At 39.2% G+C, this 12657-nt stretch overlaps 1 protein-coding gene across 1 annotated transcript in view; it reads left to right on the forward strand.

The window, feature by feature from the left end:
- The window catches only part of LOC137993199 (protein crumbs homolog 1-like), a 32126-nt gene that overhangs the window by 5763 nt on the left and 13706 nt on the right, over nucleotides 1-12657 (forward strand). The window contains exons 2-6 of the mRNA XM_068838907.1: nucleotides 754-1344; nucleotides 3335-3700; nucleotides 4013-4312; nucleotides 6801-6962; nucleotides 8963-9209. Coding sequence (XP_068695008.1) covers nucleotides 754-1344; nucleotides 3335-3700; nucleotides 4013-4312; nucleotides 6801-6962; nucleotides 8963-9209 — 1666 coding nt within the window. The remainder of the gene's footprint in view (nucleotides 1-753; nucleotides 1345-3334; nucleotides 3701-4012; nucleotides 4313-6800; nucleotides 6963-8962; nucleotides 9210-12657) is intronic.

Consider the following 12657-nt stretch of genomic DNA (forward strand, 5'->3'; position numbering starts at 1 on the left):
TCGTTCGAACATTCTGACTGTATGGTGGGTTAAACCATATGATGTTTCTTGACCTGTTTCTTGATTTTGCTCTTCCTTGGTTTTGATTTTCAACATAATGGATTCGTTCGTTGTACCCGCTGGATTTCAGGGCATTGTTGTACAACTGCGAGGATTTATCAAACTTCATTTAAATCCTTGCAGAAATGCCGCCACGAAAACAAGTTCTTCATGGCAACCAATCACAAAAAACGTCGCTATAACCGTTCCTAAATTTGAACACTTATAAATGATATCTTCTCCTAGACAACACCCAGTCTGATGATCGCCTTGAGTGTGAAACTCGAGTAACTAGTAATACTTTCCTTCTTATATTTGTATTTTGCTCCGCAAATTTTTGCATTGAGCACTCCAAGGATAAGTGCAGCAATTCTACCTTTGTATATTCGTATATATATATATCTAGGCAAAAAGAATGATTCATGATGAATCATTGTCCTGCCACAATGTAGCCAAAACAAACATTGCAAGACAAGTTGCATGAAAAAATTTCACAGTGTAACAGCACCTTAAATGCTTGGAGATATTAGTAAAACCAAGCTACTCCAAAGATCTGAGGCTAAATAAAGGATGATTAAGACCCTACTCTGGGGGCAGAGAGTCTTCAGCAATAATTCCCCGTTCTACCCAATGGTGCAACAAGACAGCCAGTGGTTTCAGTCTATTCGATACTTTTTTCAGTACTGTTATTAATGCTATCCTTTTTTGTTGTAGGATTTATACTGCTTGATTATTTACAAACAGCAAGAAGTGATAAGTTCTTTTTCAATGGCACATCATCCATCCTTGTAGCATCTGGAGTGATTCCACTCAACAGAAGTTTTGCCTTCAGCTTTAGGACTTGTGAAGGAGGCATCTTGCTCAGTCAGCAGGGCATAAACAATGGTTTCTTCGTTCTCGAAGTTGTCCCCACAATAGTAAATTATTCAGCGACACCTAGTCCTCTCTTTATACGTAGTCACCTTAAAATGAGCTGGGAAGTTAATGGAATTAGAGAGTTTGTTACATTAGGTTCAGACTTGGATAGGAATTTTATTTATGATGTGCATTTTAGTCCTGGAAATGGGGCAATAAATTCAAGTCTTAGCCTTGGTCTACTTAGCGTGGAGGTATCAAATAGCATTTTATCATTTCTTAATTCTGGTCCTTTATTTGCTGGATCTCATTCTGATGGAGAAGGAGGGTTTGTTGGATGCATTGAAAGTGGGACGAATATTCCATTAAAGGATACTGGTATTGGAGCTGTAGCTGTAAATGTTGTGAAGAACTGTTCACTTGATGTCCAGCTTGGATGTCCCCAGGAAGGTTAGTTTACTTTGGTATACTTGTTTGTTAAATTATAAGTTGGTACATGTAAATGTACAGTGTAACATTGTTTATGGCAGCAATAAGCTGCCAGGCTCAGATATATCCTGAAATGCCTCTAATTACTATAGATGCACAGGGATTTCAGTTAAAGCATCAGAAAGTGTACTCTTTATCTCCCAAACTTTAAGACGTTCTTGTGGCTGCAAGGCGCATGAAACTATGATCGTTAAATGCGAACTTGTTCTTTAGGAACCCCAACAGTTAACTACATTCACTTGATGGGTCCACTTAAACAAAGTTTGGTAGAGAACATTTCACTTCAAAGATGTAATTGCAATATTTTTGGGCTTACAGACACTGTGGCCTTATTCGCTAAAGAAACCGGATTTTTTGAGATTTAGGGTGTTCTTCCGGGCAAGTGCTCTCCAAAACGAAGTCTGTGACCCACCATTTTTTTTACATTTCTGACATCACTAACTCATCATCTTTCAATGGTAAAAATTTGCAGAAAAAAATCAATGTTAGAAAATTTTCGCACGAACGTCCTTAAACATCACTAATGTCTCAGAATGCAGACAATTAACATCGCAAAGTGTCCTGCAAATGCTGCTCTCCAAGTAAGGATAACCAACTGCATTTACATTGGACCAGTGGGTCAATATTAATGGAGCAATCAGTCAACAAGGCTTGGATTTGCCGGATTTATTGAAAACAACAATGTGGTATTCTGAAGCTGCAATAATTTGCAAAATTAAAGAATATTGGAACCAAATCCCTTTTTAAAGAAAAAGCCAGAAAAAGGGTTACGAAATCAAAAGTACTTACATTTGTCCTGAGCCTTGTCAGGTACATATTAGATTTAAAGTCAGATACATACACACGTCCAATTAAATTAAGGCCCTTTATTAAGAACACCCTAGTAAACCATGCATTGCGAATACTAAAAAAAGCATGTTACGTATAAAATCATGTGAGCTTAATGGCCGTAGATTAGAGTCCAGTCAGTTGCGATTTCGGTACATTCTTAATCAAATATACAGACATACATTCTTAATTGACCACTCCCCATAGGGGGTTTTCAGGGCCAATGAAACACAATCAACAACAACTGTTAGAGAGAGTTTCAATCGAGTGTCGTAAAACCAAAACCAAAGTATTATTTCTTTGGCAAATCAAAAAGGGCGGAGACAGTCTGGTAAACCAATCAAAACTCCAAGTAATTACAAGTAGCTGACACAAAGCATGGGAAAATGTGCATGCGCGAGCCGCGATTGGTTTTGGTTTCTCTTTTGATTGGTTGAAAAAGTGGTGCGAGAACTTTGAACCAATCACGGAGTTAAGTAATCATAAACCACAGCAATTCACTAATTACTTTCGATACTCAATTGAAAAGCGCTCTAAGATCCCAAATAGCCGGAGGCAAACCAGTTGGCTATTTACAAGTGCAGCTGAGAAGTTGAACCAGAGACTACCAGGAACAAGTTTGACCAGTGTTAGAACGTGTCCTGAACCCGGGATCCCTGATGTAATAAATCTGACTTTGAAGTTGCTCATAATGCTTTGCCTATTTTGGCTTAGCTGGTGTTTTTAGAATTAAAATAATGAGATTTGGGTTTAGTTGATAATAATTATTATATCTTATTTCCAATAAAGATATGGTCGACATCTGCGAATTAATTAATGATTGATATGATACAATTTGTTAATGTTATTGATGGCAATAATTCCTATTAGTTATAAAGTTTAAGGTGCTTATTTGTGCTTCGGGTTGCTACAGCAACAGACATTGTAAACCCTGTATTTACCTTAAATGTTATTGTCTTCAAAACAATCACCATAAAGGAAGCAAAAATAAAGTAGTTTTGAGTTCAGTGATTTGATGTCAAAAAGCCCTCCACTAGGAAGGAAGTTTACCAACACAATGATTTCGTGATTTGAAATACAGAGTAAGAACAACATCTAGTGCCTTTTGTTTGCTGATTTTTAGCCTGTCCCATTGGTTTCACTGGTGATTACTGTGAAATTAACATCAATGAGTGTGAGCAGCATCCCTGTCACGAGTACAGTACTTGTATGGATCTCATCGGCAACTACAGCTGCCACTGTGGACCACGCTGGACTGGTCAGCATTGCAACATCTTTTTGGGATCGTTATGTAACAGCACTGTCTGCAAAAATTCTGGTATCTGCCAAGATACAGTCGATAAAAACAACTACACTTGTGTCTGTCAGTCTGGCTTCACTGGGCGGAACTGTGAGCGTCAGTTTGACCCTTGTGATAGTTCTCCATGTGAACAAGGTGGAAATTGCTCGAAGCTTACAAGTGATGACTTTCAATGTGCTTGCCCACCAGGTCAGTTAAAATGGTGCAGACTTAAAAGTAAGTGAGGAATTTAGAAGCTCAACTGCCACCAGTTGAAAAATATGCACACTTGTCTGGCATTCTTGTTCTTGATGCACACTAAATGATTATTCATCAATGATACTGCTGAAATGTCTTTACTTAATTAAGTAATCAAAATTAATATGTATGTTTAAGTAAATGTAAACATTAATTTTGCGCAAGCTTTTGTTGTTATGAGTAGAAGCATTGTTTTGCCAAATGCCTTTTGTACATACAGTTATTATTTGTCTTAATTGAAGATTCAATACATTTTGCTTGTAGGCTTTAGGGGAAAGAGATGCAATACTAACATTGATGAATGTGCATCATTTCCATGCAAGCAGAGGGGGTCTTGTATCGACGGCATCAATAATTTCACATGCAACTGTACTGGGTCCGGTTACACGGGACTTACATGTTCTGATGACATTAATGAATGTGAAACTAACAACCCCTGTCATCCTGAAGCAACTTGTTTCAACCGTCTTGGTACTTATCAGTGTGACTGCCAACCTGGATTTACTGGAAAGAACTGCTATGAAAATATTGATGACTGCCGAAGTAGTCCCTGCCAGAATGGAGGTATGCACCAAAGCCCACTTTAATACTTAAAAATATTGCAGTGGGGCCTTAAAGCAGTGTTTTCAAATGGCACCACATCATCCTTGTTGCAAAGAGGGTATTGGTTTGAGGAAATGTTGTATATTAATTAGCGACTACCAACCCCTGTAATCTCAATGCAACTTATACAATCATCTTGGCACTTATTTATGATTTATCTATTTTGCCAGAAGTTTGAATGCACAAAAAAAGAACAAAGAAGGGAGTTGACAGTTACATATAATTTTTATGGCAAGGCAGCTTGGATTAACTCTTATTAGCTTACGAGTCACAATAAGGCCTCCTTGTATTGAAATTCATATTTTAAAAGACACAATGACAATGGACATTACAATCGCATCGCAGCAAATTTTATAATTTAATTTACAAGATACATTTACCTATATTACAATCAAACATTAAATCATTGATCTAAAAAGGAGGGATATCTTTTTTTTCAAATGTTAATTGCCAATATTTTAATATCTAGAATTAACTATTAAAGCTACACTCCGATGGGTAATTCTATTAAATCATCTAACCTATTACAGCTGTAAGTAGTTACAGGGAATTAATGATTTTGCAAAATTAAACCCTACCTTGTAATAATAATTATTGCTGGCGAGCCTTAGCGAGGCAGCATACTATTCTTGACATTACTAAGCCAAAAAATCAAAATTTGAATGTAACATCGGAAGCATGCACAGTCAATTGTGATGGGTCGATTGTGATGGGTCATACCTGACATAACGTCACGTAACGTCGTGGAAGGGATTCTTACAGTCACAGCCTTCGAGTCAAGCACTTTTCTAGTGGGTCGTCATTGATCATCATTCAACCGTACATGTATATGTTCAGTCTTTGACCACCGAGTCAAATTGTCCTTCAAGGTCTTCAACAGTTGAACGAAGAGAAAATCAGTTCCCGAGCTAGACCAAGAGCAGTTGTCCTTATTTCCTCAGAGCCACGCACGACGAGTGAAATTATTATTTTATGCAAATTAGTGGTGAAAACGGGGCGTGTCACGCAATCGCACGCAAGTGTGTCATTGAAAAATAAGAGACTGCTCTCAGTCTATTCTCAAGCACAACAATAAACTTAAATTGACATTTGCTCAGCTACGCTCAGCATTTCTCAAAAGGATACTCTTTTGCTGAAAAGGGGCCAGAAATTTGAGAACAGGACCCGGTTGTTCAAAAGCTGATTAACGCTAATCCCAGATTAAAAATTAACCAAGGAGTTTATTTCTCTACTCCGAAGTGCTGTTCAAGGTTGATATTTGGCAAAACTTTACATTAGAAGAAGTCAATCTTGAAAAACAAAAATAAGCAAAAGAAACTTTCACCAAAAAGTTAAAACTTGAAACAAAAGTTTACGCTGATCCTGGATTAAGTTAATCGGCCTTCGAACAACCGGGCCCAGAAGTTTAAATTCAAAGAATGAAGTGACATACCATTGTTTTGAAATTATCCATTTGATTATAAAATAGTAATGCCTGCGACACATGCTATAGATATGCACACCTTTCTTCGCTTTTTAAATACTTTTACGCACATTTCCGGTATCCTCTTTCTTCAAAAATTTGCAGCTGTTTAAAAAGAAAATACCAGTCACTGCTCCCAGTTTCCATGCCAGCACTCACTTTCTCACTGAAACTCCTAGTTATAAAGTATTATTATAATGTCAATTAGTAACAATTATTATTTTGATGTATTGTTCCTTCACATTCACCTTATTTTCATTCTCTTCCACTAAAAGAATGATTAAGCATGCATAGTTTCTAAATAGGCATGTCAGCCATGATTGTTGTCACTTAATAACTTAAAATCTTGATGGAATATATTGTGGATAGCTTCCTCAAAAAATGGTGGCTGGTAGTTATAGGGACATACATGTAGCTGCAATGCATTTTATTCATTAATCTGCAATATTATAGCTAGTTGACTTGATTTGTAGGTTTTATGACAACTAATAGTGCCATTGATAGTGTCAAACTGATCACTGATTGTGTCAGCTACCAGGGTGGATTTTTTTTAAAGCATCCCTGAGTCACCATTGATAAAAAGACATATTTTAAATTTTCTTTCAACCCACAGACTGTTCCACAGATTAGAGTAGAGAGTTCTGAGTGTTTTCATTGATATACTGAGACCATTGTAACACTCAGTCTCAAGCTGTTTTGGTAACCCTACCTTAATCTGTGTAACTGGCAGGATGTTGTATTGCGGGATAGATGGTTGCTTTGTTGTGTTATGGCTGCCAGTGACTTCAAACTACAATGTACAGTGTACTTGTCACCATGGATGCCAGTCATGTCCCACTTGTGGCCAAAACACACAAAGAAGAAAACTGTTGATTTAGCTGTAATCATGCTATAAAAATTTAATATCCTGCCAACAACACAGGCTAACCCTAGTTCTAACCCTACCTACAAGATGGAGCTGACAAAAATCTTTACATTTTGTTTCAGGGTCTTGCCATGACAAAGTGAGTGGTTATGCTTGTAACTGTACTGTGGGCTTCACTGGTGTCCATTGTGAGCAGAACATAGATGACTGTGTGTCAAACACTTGCAATAACTATTCATCTTGCCAGGATGGTGTCAATGATTATACTTGTGTTTGTAAACCAGGTAAGTTTGTAGCTGCCAGCTACATTGGCAAATTTTAATTTTGACCCTTGTTCTTAGCTCTAAGGTTAAAATCTTTGACAAAAATTTATAACTTACTGATATTATTGGAGTTATCTTTCTTCTTTGTACATGTACATGCAATAATTTATAACTCTGCATTATCACATTGGCTGATCCTCACATTTTGAGGTTATGTTGTAACAAAAATCAATGAAGCTTGCTTTGTGTGATTTTCAAAAAAGACTTACGTGTTTGAGTCCATGATTGTAGTCTGAGTGCTGCTGAATGCTGACATACAGATAAAGATTCAGAATACTGTTAACTTCAAAAACAAAACGATGAAAAATTAGTTTAGAAATAATTGTCTCAGTGATAACATGACCTTTTCTATTATTATTATACTTCTAATGATAGTTATTATATACCAAATAAGATTTCGCTTAATAGACATGATAGTGGCATCCTCATCTCGAAGAGGCGATGGTTAGCCCTGGGGATTTGGGCAGGGTCTCGTATGACTGTATAGCCTGATCCTGGAGTAGCAGTCTCTGTTGCAGATGGCGCAGATGTGCCTTGTGGGATCATGCGCAGAGGCTGCGCATTCTTTCCTCGCCGCTCTCTCGCATGTAGCCTGGACTCTATGTTCTCTTCCACCTTGGAAACCCCTGCTTTACACTTTGTGACCATGTCACTGCCTTGGTGTTTGGCAATGTCCTCCCATGCGCTGGTGTCGATTAGTGCAGATTGCAAGTCTCGCTTGATGACGTCCTTGTAGCGTAGCAGTGGTCTACCCACGTGACGGACGCCCTCCCACAGTTCTCCGTAAAGGATTTCTCTTGGCAGGCGGTCAGGCTCCATGCGGTATGCATGGCCAAGCCACCAAGGCATCGCTGAATGAGCAGTGATGGCATGCTCAGCAAGCCAGCGCGCTCGAGGTCCTTGTTGTTGGGGACTCTGTCCTTCCACCTGATGTGCAGCAGGCCCTGAAGGCAGCAGAGGTGGAATCCTTTGAGTCGCCGCTCTTGTCTGGCATAGGTCGTCCACAACTCGCTGCCATAAAGGAGAGTCAAGAGGACACAAGCTTGGTAGACGCACATCTTCATCAATCAACAGGTCATTGCCCCACACTCGCTTGTTGAGTTTGGCCATGACAGCAGCTGCTTTGGCGATCCTAGAGCTGATCTCAGCATCGAGCGAAGTTGAGCTCTACATGGTGGAGCCCAAGTAGGCTCCATGTTGTCGATGGTGATGACTTTGGGGGGGGGGGGGGGGAACTCTGCATCTTGTGCCATGTTGGTCTTCCTGAGGCTGATCATTAGCCCAAACTCCTTGCAGGCGTGGGACAGCTTGTCAACCAGACGTCGGAGACCCTCCTCGCTGTGGAATGTTAAAGCAGCGTTGTCTGCAAATAGCAGCTCCTGTATGAGCACCTTGTAAGCTTTGGTTTTGGCGCACAGTCTGGCGATGCTGAAGAGTTTGCCATCAGACCTCGTCCGGACGGAGACACCTTCTGTATAGTCTGCAAAGGCATACTGGAGCATCGAGAAGAAAATAATTTCTGAAAAAAGGGTTGCAGCTAGGACACAGTGGCCACATCGAAGCAGACCGCACTCTGCATGTCCTGGTGGAAGGATGTGATGATTGCCAGGAGCTTTGGAGGGAAGCCAATCTTCTGGAGGATCTTGAAGAGCCTGCTTTGGTGAGGTCCACGAAGGCGAGGAACAGTTGCTGCTGCTCTTGACACTTCTCCTGCAGCTGACGGAGGGAGAACATCGTGTCCACTGTGGACCTCCAGGCTCTGAAGCCATAGTGTGACTCGGGGTAGACTCGCGAAGCGAGGCTCTGCAGGCGGGTCAATGCATCTCATGCTTTTTTCAAAGTGATCCTTAGTAAATTAATAGGCACCCATTATATAACATCTAAATTTAGTGTCTGTGTGATTCTGAAATTTAAAGTTGTTTCTTTCTGTTTTAAATGATCAAACGTACCTTATCTTGCAGGTTATACTGGAGTCAACTGTACCACTGAGATAAATGAATGTGAATCAAATCCTTGTCAAAATCTAGGAAACTGCACCCATGGCATAAACGTCTACAAATGCTCATGTCCAACTCGGTACACAGGGCAAAACTGTGAGGTGGATTTAGTAGATGACTGCATTGACCACACCTGCCTCAATAATGCAACCTGTGTGGATGGTGTGAATCAGTTCAACTGTATCTGCGGTCCTGGATATGAAGGGCTGAGGTTAGAGCACATGCTTTAGGGATCTGTGGTCTGTGGCTTAAACCGTGATAAGTCTTAAATTCAATTTATAATAATTTTCAGGATTTTGGGCTTTCATTTCTAGAAATTGCCATCTATCTTCAGTTGCATACATAGGTCTACTGTTTGTTGAGAGATTATTTCATTTTTCATCTGCAACTGCTGCCTGCATGCCGATAGACACCCATGATGAGATATTAAAAATTTTTATGCACATCGGAACACGTCTGTTAATAGACCCTTCCACGGTTTTTGGGCGCCATCTTGGTTGGGGGGCAAACGCGGCTAAATTTACAGTAAAATTAATGTATGGGATTTTGGCCGATTTTGAACAGCTGTAGCGCCGCTAAAAGAGACGGATTTCCAGATTGATAAAAAAGACATTTATACTGAGATTATTTTCATGAAATAGAAAGAACAGATTCAGGCTACAACGACCATAAACGAATTTTTAAGATTTCCTACAAACCCTTCTAAAATCATCACGGCAAATTGCCGCGAAATTAGAAGCAACATGAGAAGATTTATTACGTGGAATGCCGAAGGCATCCACGTCTTAAAATCAGGCTGGAATCTGTTTTTTGTTGGTAGTCACAAATGTGCATACCCCACGGATATTGAATTAATCTCCGATCGGGTTGACTGATTTATATTCCCTACGGTATTATCAAACTTCCCTGCCCCGAGGAGAACTCCTATACTTCCCAAGCCATCACGATTTTTTTCACGATTTTCACTCGGCCATCGTGACACACTTCCGTCAGATTGGTGAAAGCAAACATTTATAATAGAATCTTTCCGCCCGCCATGATTGTTTCAGTATTAAACTATTCGATAAAGTGGATAGATGCTTTTTCTTTGAGAAAGGCAAGCTTTAAAGGTAAGGAGAATTTTCTACGTTATTTCTAGATCTTGCTTCGTACTTGTGTGTTCCACTGTGAACATTATTATTTTGCATACAACGAATACTTCATTAGAAGCATTTTGCATAGAACGAATACGTACTCCAATATTTCTTGGGAACCAGTTTGTTCGCCGTTTTGACGTAGAAAGAAAATAAAAAAATAGCTTTGAACGGCCAAATAAGATAAAAAATGAAATCAAGTTTAAAAAAAACGAATTACCTATCGCCGTCACGGGGACTTCGCAGCCGTCCCCCATCCAAGTACTAACCTTATTCAGAGGAGCTTAACTTCAGCTGACACTTGGACTAGCATCAACGATTGTGATCTTTATGTTAAATTCGCACATAGATCTTGTCGAACTTTATAACACTTGAAAGAAAAAAAAACGCACTAACAAAAACCAGGTGTTATGCCGTCATTTTGTCACAGATGTATCCTTTGTTTCGTGAGTGGTCAGTAAACACGCAAGGTATAACTTGATCACAGGCGGCCGCTAAAATCGATGTCACTTCCGATTTTGCGATTTTACTTGTATGACCAAAAGTACGATAGAAAAATTGAACTCTGATGGAACGTAACAAAAATCTCCCGAAATGTTTTTCGCTGATGGCAAATTGTTTTATTCTCGATCGACACTTCCTAAAACTTCCTTCGCAGCTCTCCTTAAAAACTACATATTAATATTTATTTACTTTTTCGTCAATATTTGTTTTGCATAAAGCAGGCTAGCAAAATCTGTACCTTGCTTTGTTCGCATTTTTGAGCGTTAAAATAGAATTTTTGGGCGTATGTTCCTGACAGCAAAAGTCGCATATTTTAACGTCCCCCATCCAGATACTAACCCCGCTGGAAAGGGAAAAAAAAATTTAGTAACATTGGTCTTGGAAAGGTGTCAGAAGCTCAGAGTACACGCTTAAGCTTGTGGTGAAAAAGAAGTTGTAAATGATCAACATATCGGCTTTGAAGCCAAATGTTTCTCGATTTCCTGTTATTTTCTTCAATCGTTCTGGGCTTAGTATTTTACTGAACCACATGTCTTCTTAGAGGGTATATAGCAAAGATGTCTACCATGGCACCGTAATGATTTACGATACCAAACAATGTCGTGTACTATTAGAGCTACATATTGTGCAAGGACTTGAATCTCCTGGAAAAAACAAAACGCCGCTCAGTTGACAGTTATGGAAAAAAACACTGTCAAGTTACTGCACTACCACACGCAATGCGTTCTTACTTTAAAAAATATCCCGTATCTCCTCAATTCTACCCCCCCCCCCCACCTCCAGACTAAAAGTCCCGTATCCCCACAATTTTTTTACCTAATTATCCCGTATCCTGATCGCTTCTCGGGCTTTTGGCTAAGATTAGTTTCTTGGCCAAGGGCTACGGTCAAGTACTATTGTACAACGTACGGTACTTTTTCAGTGCCGTAAGGGGCAGGCACAGAACAGTTTCGGCTGTTTGTCTGTTCTCTCGAAAACGATGACAAGGGTTTTTTGGGTTTTTTGTTCAGCTCGAGTGTAGAATCAGGACGAACTGTTGTAGTTTCTGATAACTATTTACTACTTGTAGCTTTTGTTGAATTTTGAATCGATTATAGAGAGAGTTTTGGCGATCTCAATCCGGACTGGACTACTGGATTTAAGGATTTTTCTTAACGAGATTTCAAGTTATTGTGGAACGTTTGGTACCAAGTTACTGAAATCAAGATTATGGAATTGTAAAATTAGAACTTTGGACTGGACTATACAACACGCAATTACGGAATTTTTGAGCATTGAGAGAAATAGAGCACGGATGTTGTCTTCTTGTCTTCGCCACGGCAAATTTATACAGTTTGCAAGGAACTAAACCAGGATTACAGAACCAGTCGTCGATTACAGGGCCCGGTTGTTCGAAAGCCAATTACCTTAATCCAGGATTAGCGTAAACTTTTGTTTCATGTTTTCAACTTTTTGGTCACAGTTTCCTTTGCTTATTTTTGTTTTTCAAGATTGACTTCTTCTAATGTAAAGTTTTTCTGAATATCAGCCTTGAACAGCATTTGGGAGTAGAGGATAAAACTCGTTTTAAAACCCAGTTTCTGAACAACTGGCCCAGGATGATAAGTTGTTGAACTGTGATTTGTAATAAGTTTTTCGGATGATTTAAGGCTGATCCTGTAATTTTTGGATGAAAGGAGTTAACGAAGCAAGTAAAACTGTAGGATTTGAATTAAGTCTCCTTCCAAAAAATAAATAAATATAAGATCCCGTATCCTGATAACCTGCTAATAGGGCTTCGTTGTTTGCATTTGCAAATTTAGTAACATTAGTAATGAGTTTTTACAACAAAAAACTTTAAGTTATATTACAGATGTATCTTTCTAGTAATCTTTCGCCATTTTCCGAAGTCTACCTGTACTTGAAGTTCACTGTAACTGGACAATTTGTGTTAACTGTTTGCGCATTCCACGGATACGCCCTTGTAGGCGTCTTGTTATTCGAATTTACGGACGTCATACCTTCGTTAATGGCCTTATTTTC

This window comes from Montipora foliosa, chromosome 2, assembly GCF_036669935.1.
Source record: "Montipora foliosa isolate CH-2021 chromosome 2, ASM3666993v2, whole genome shotgun sequence".
In the NCBI taxonomy this organism is placed as follows: domain Eukaryota; kingdom Metazoa; phylum Cnidaria; class Anthozoa; order Scleractinia; family Acroporidae; genus Montipora; species Montipora foliosa.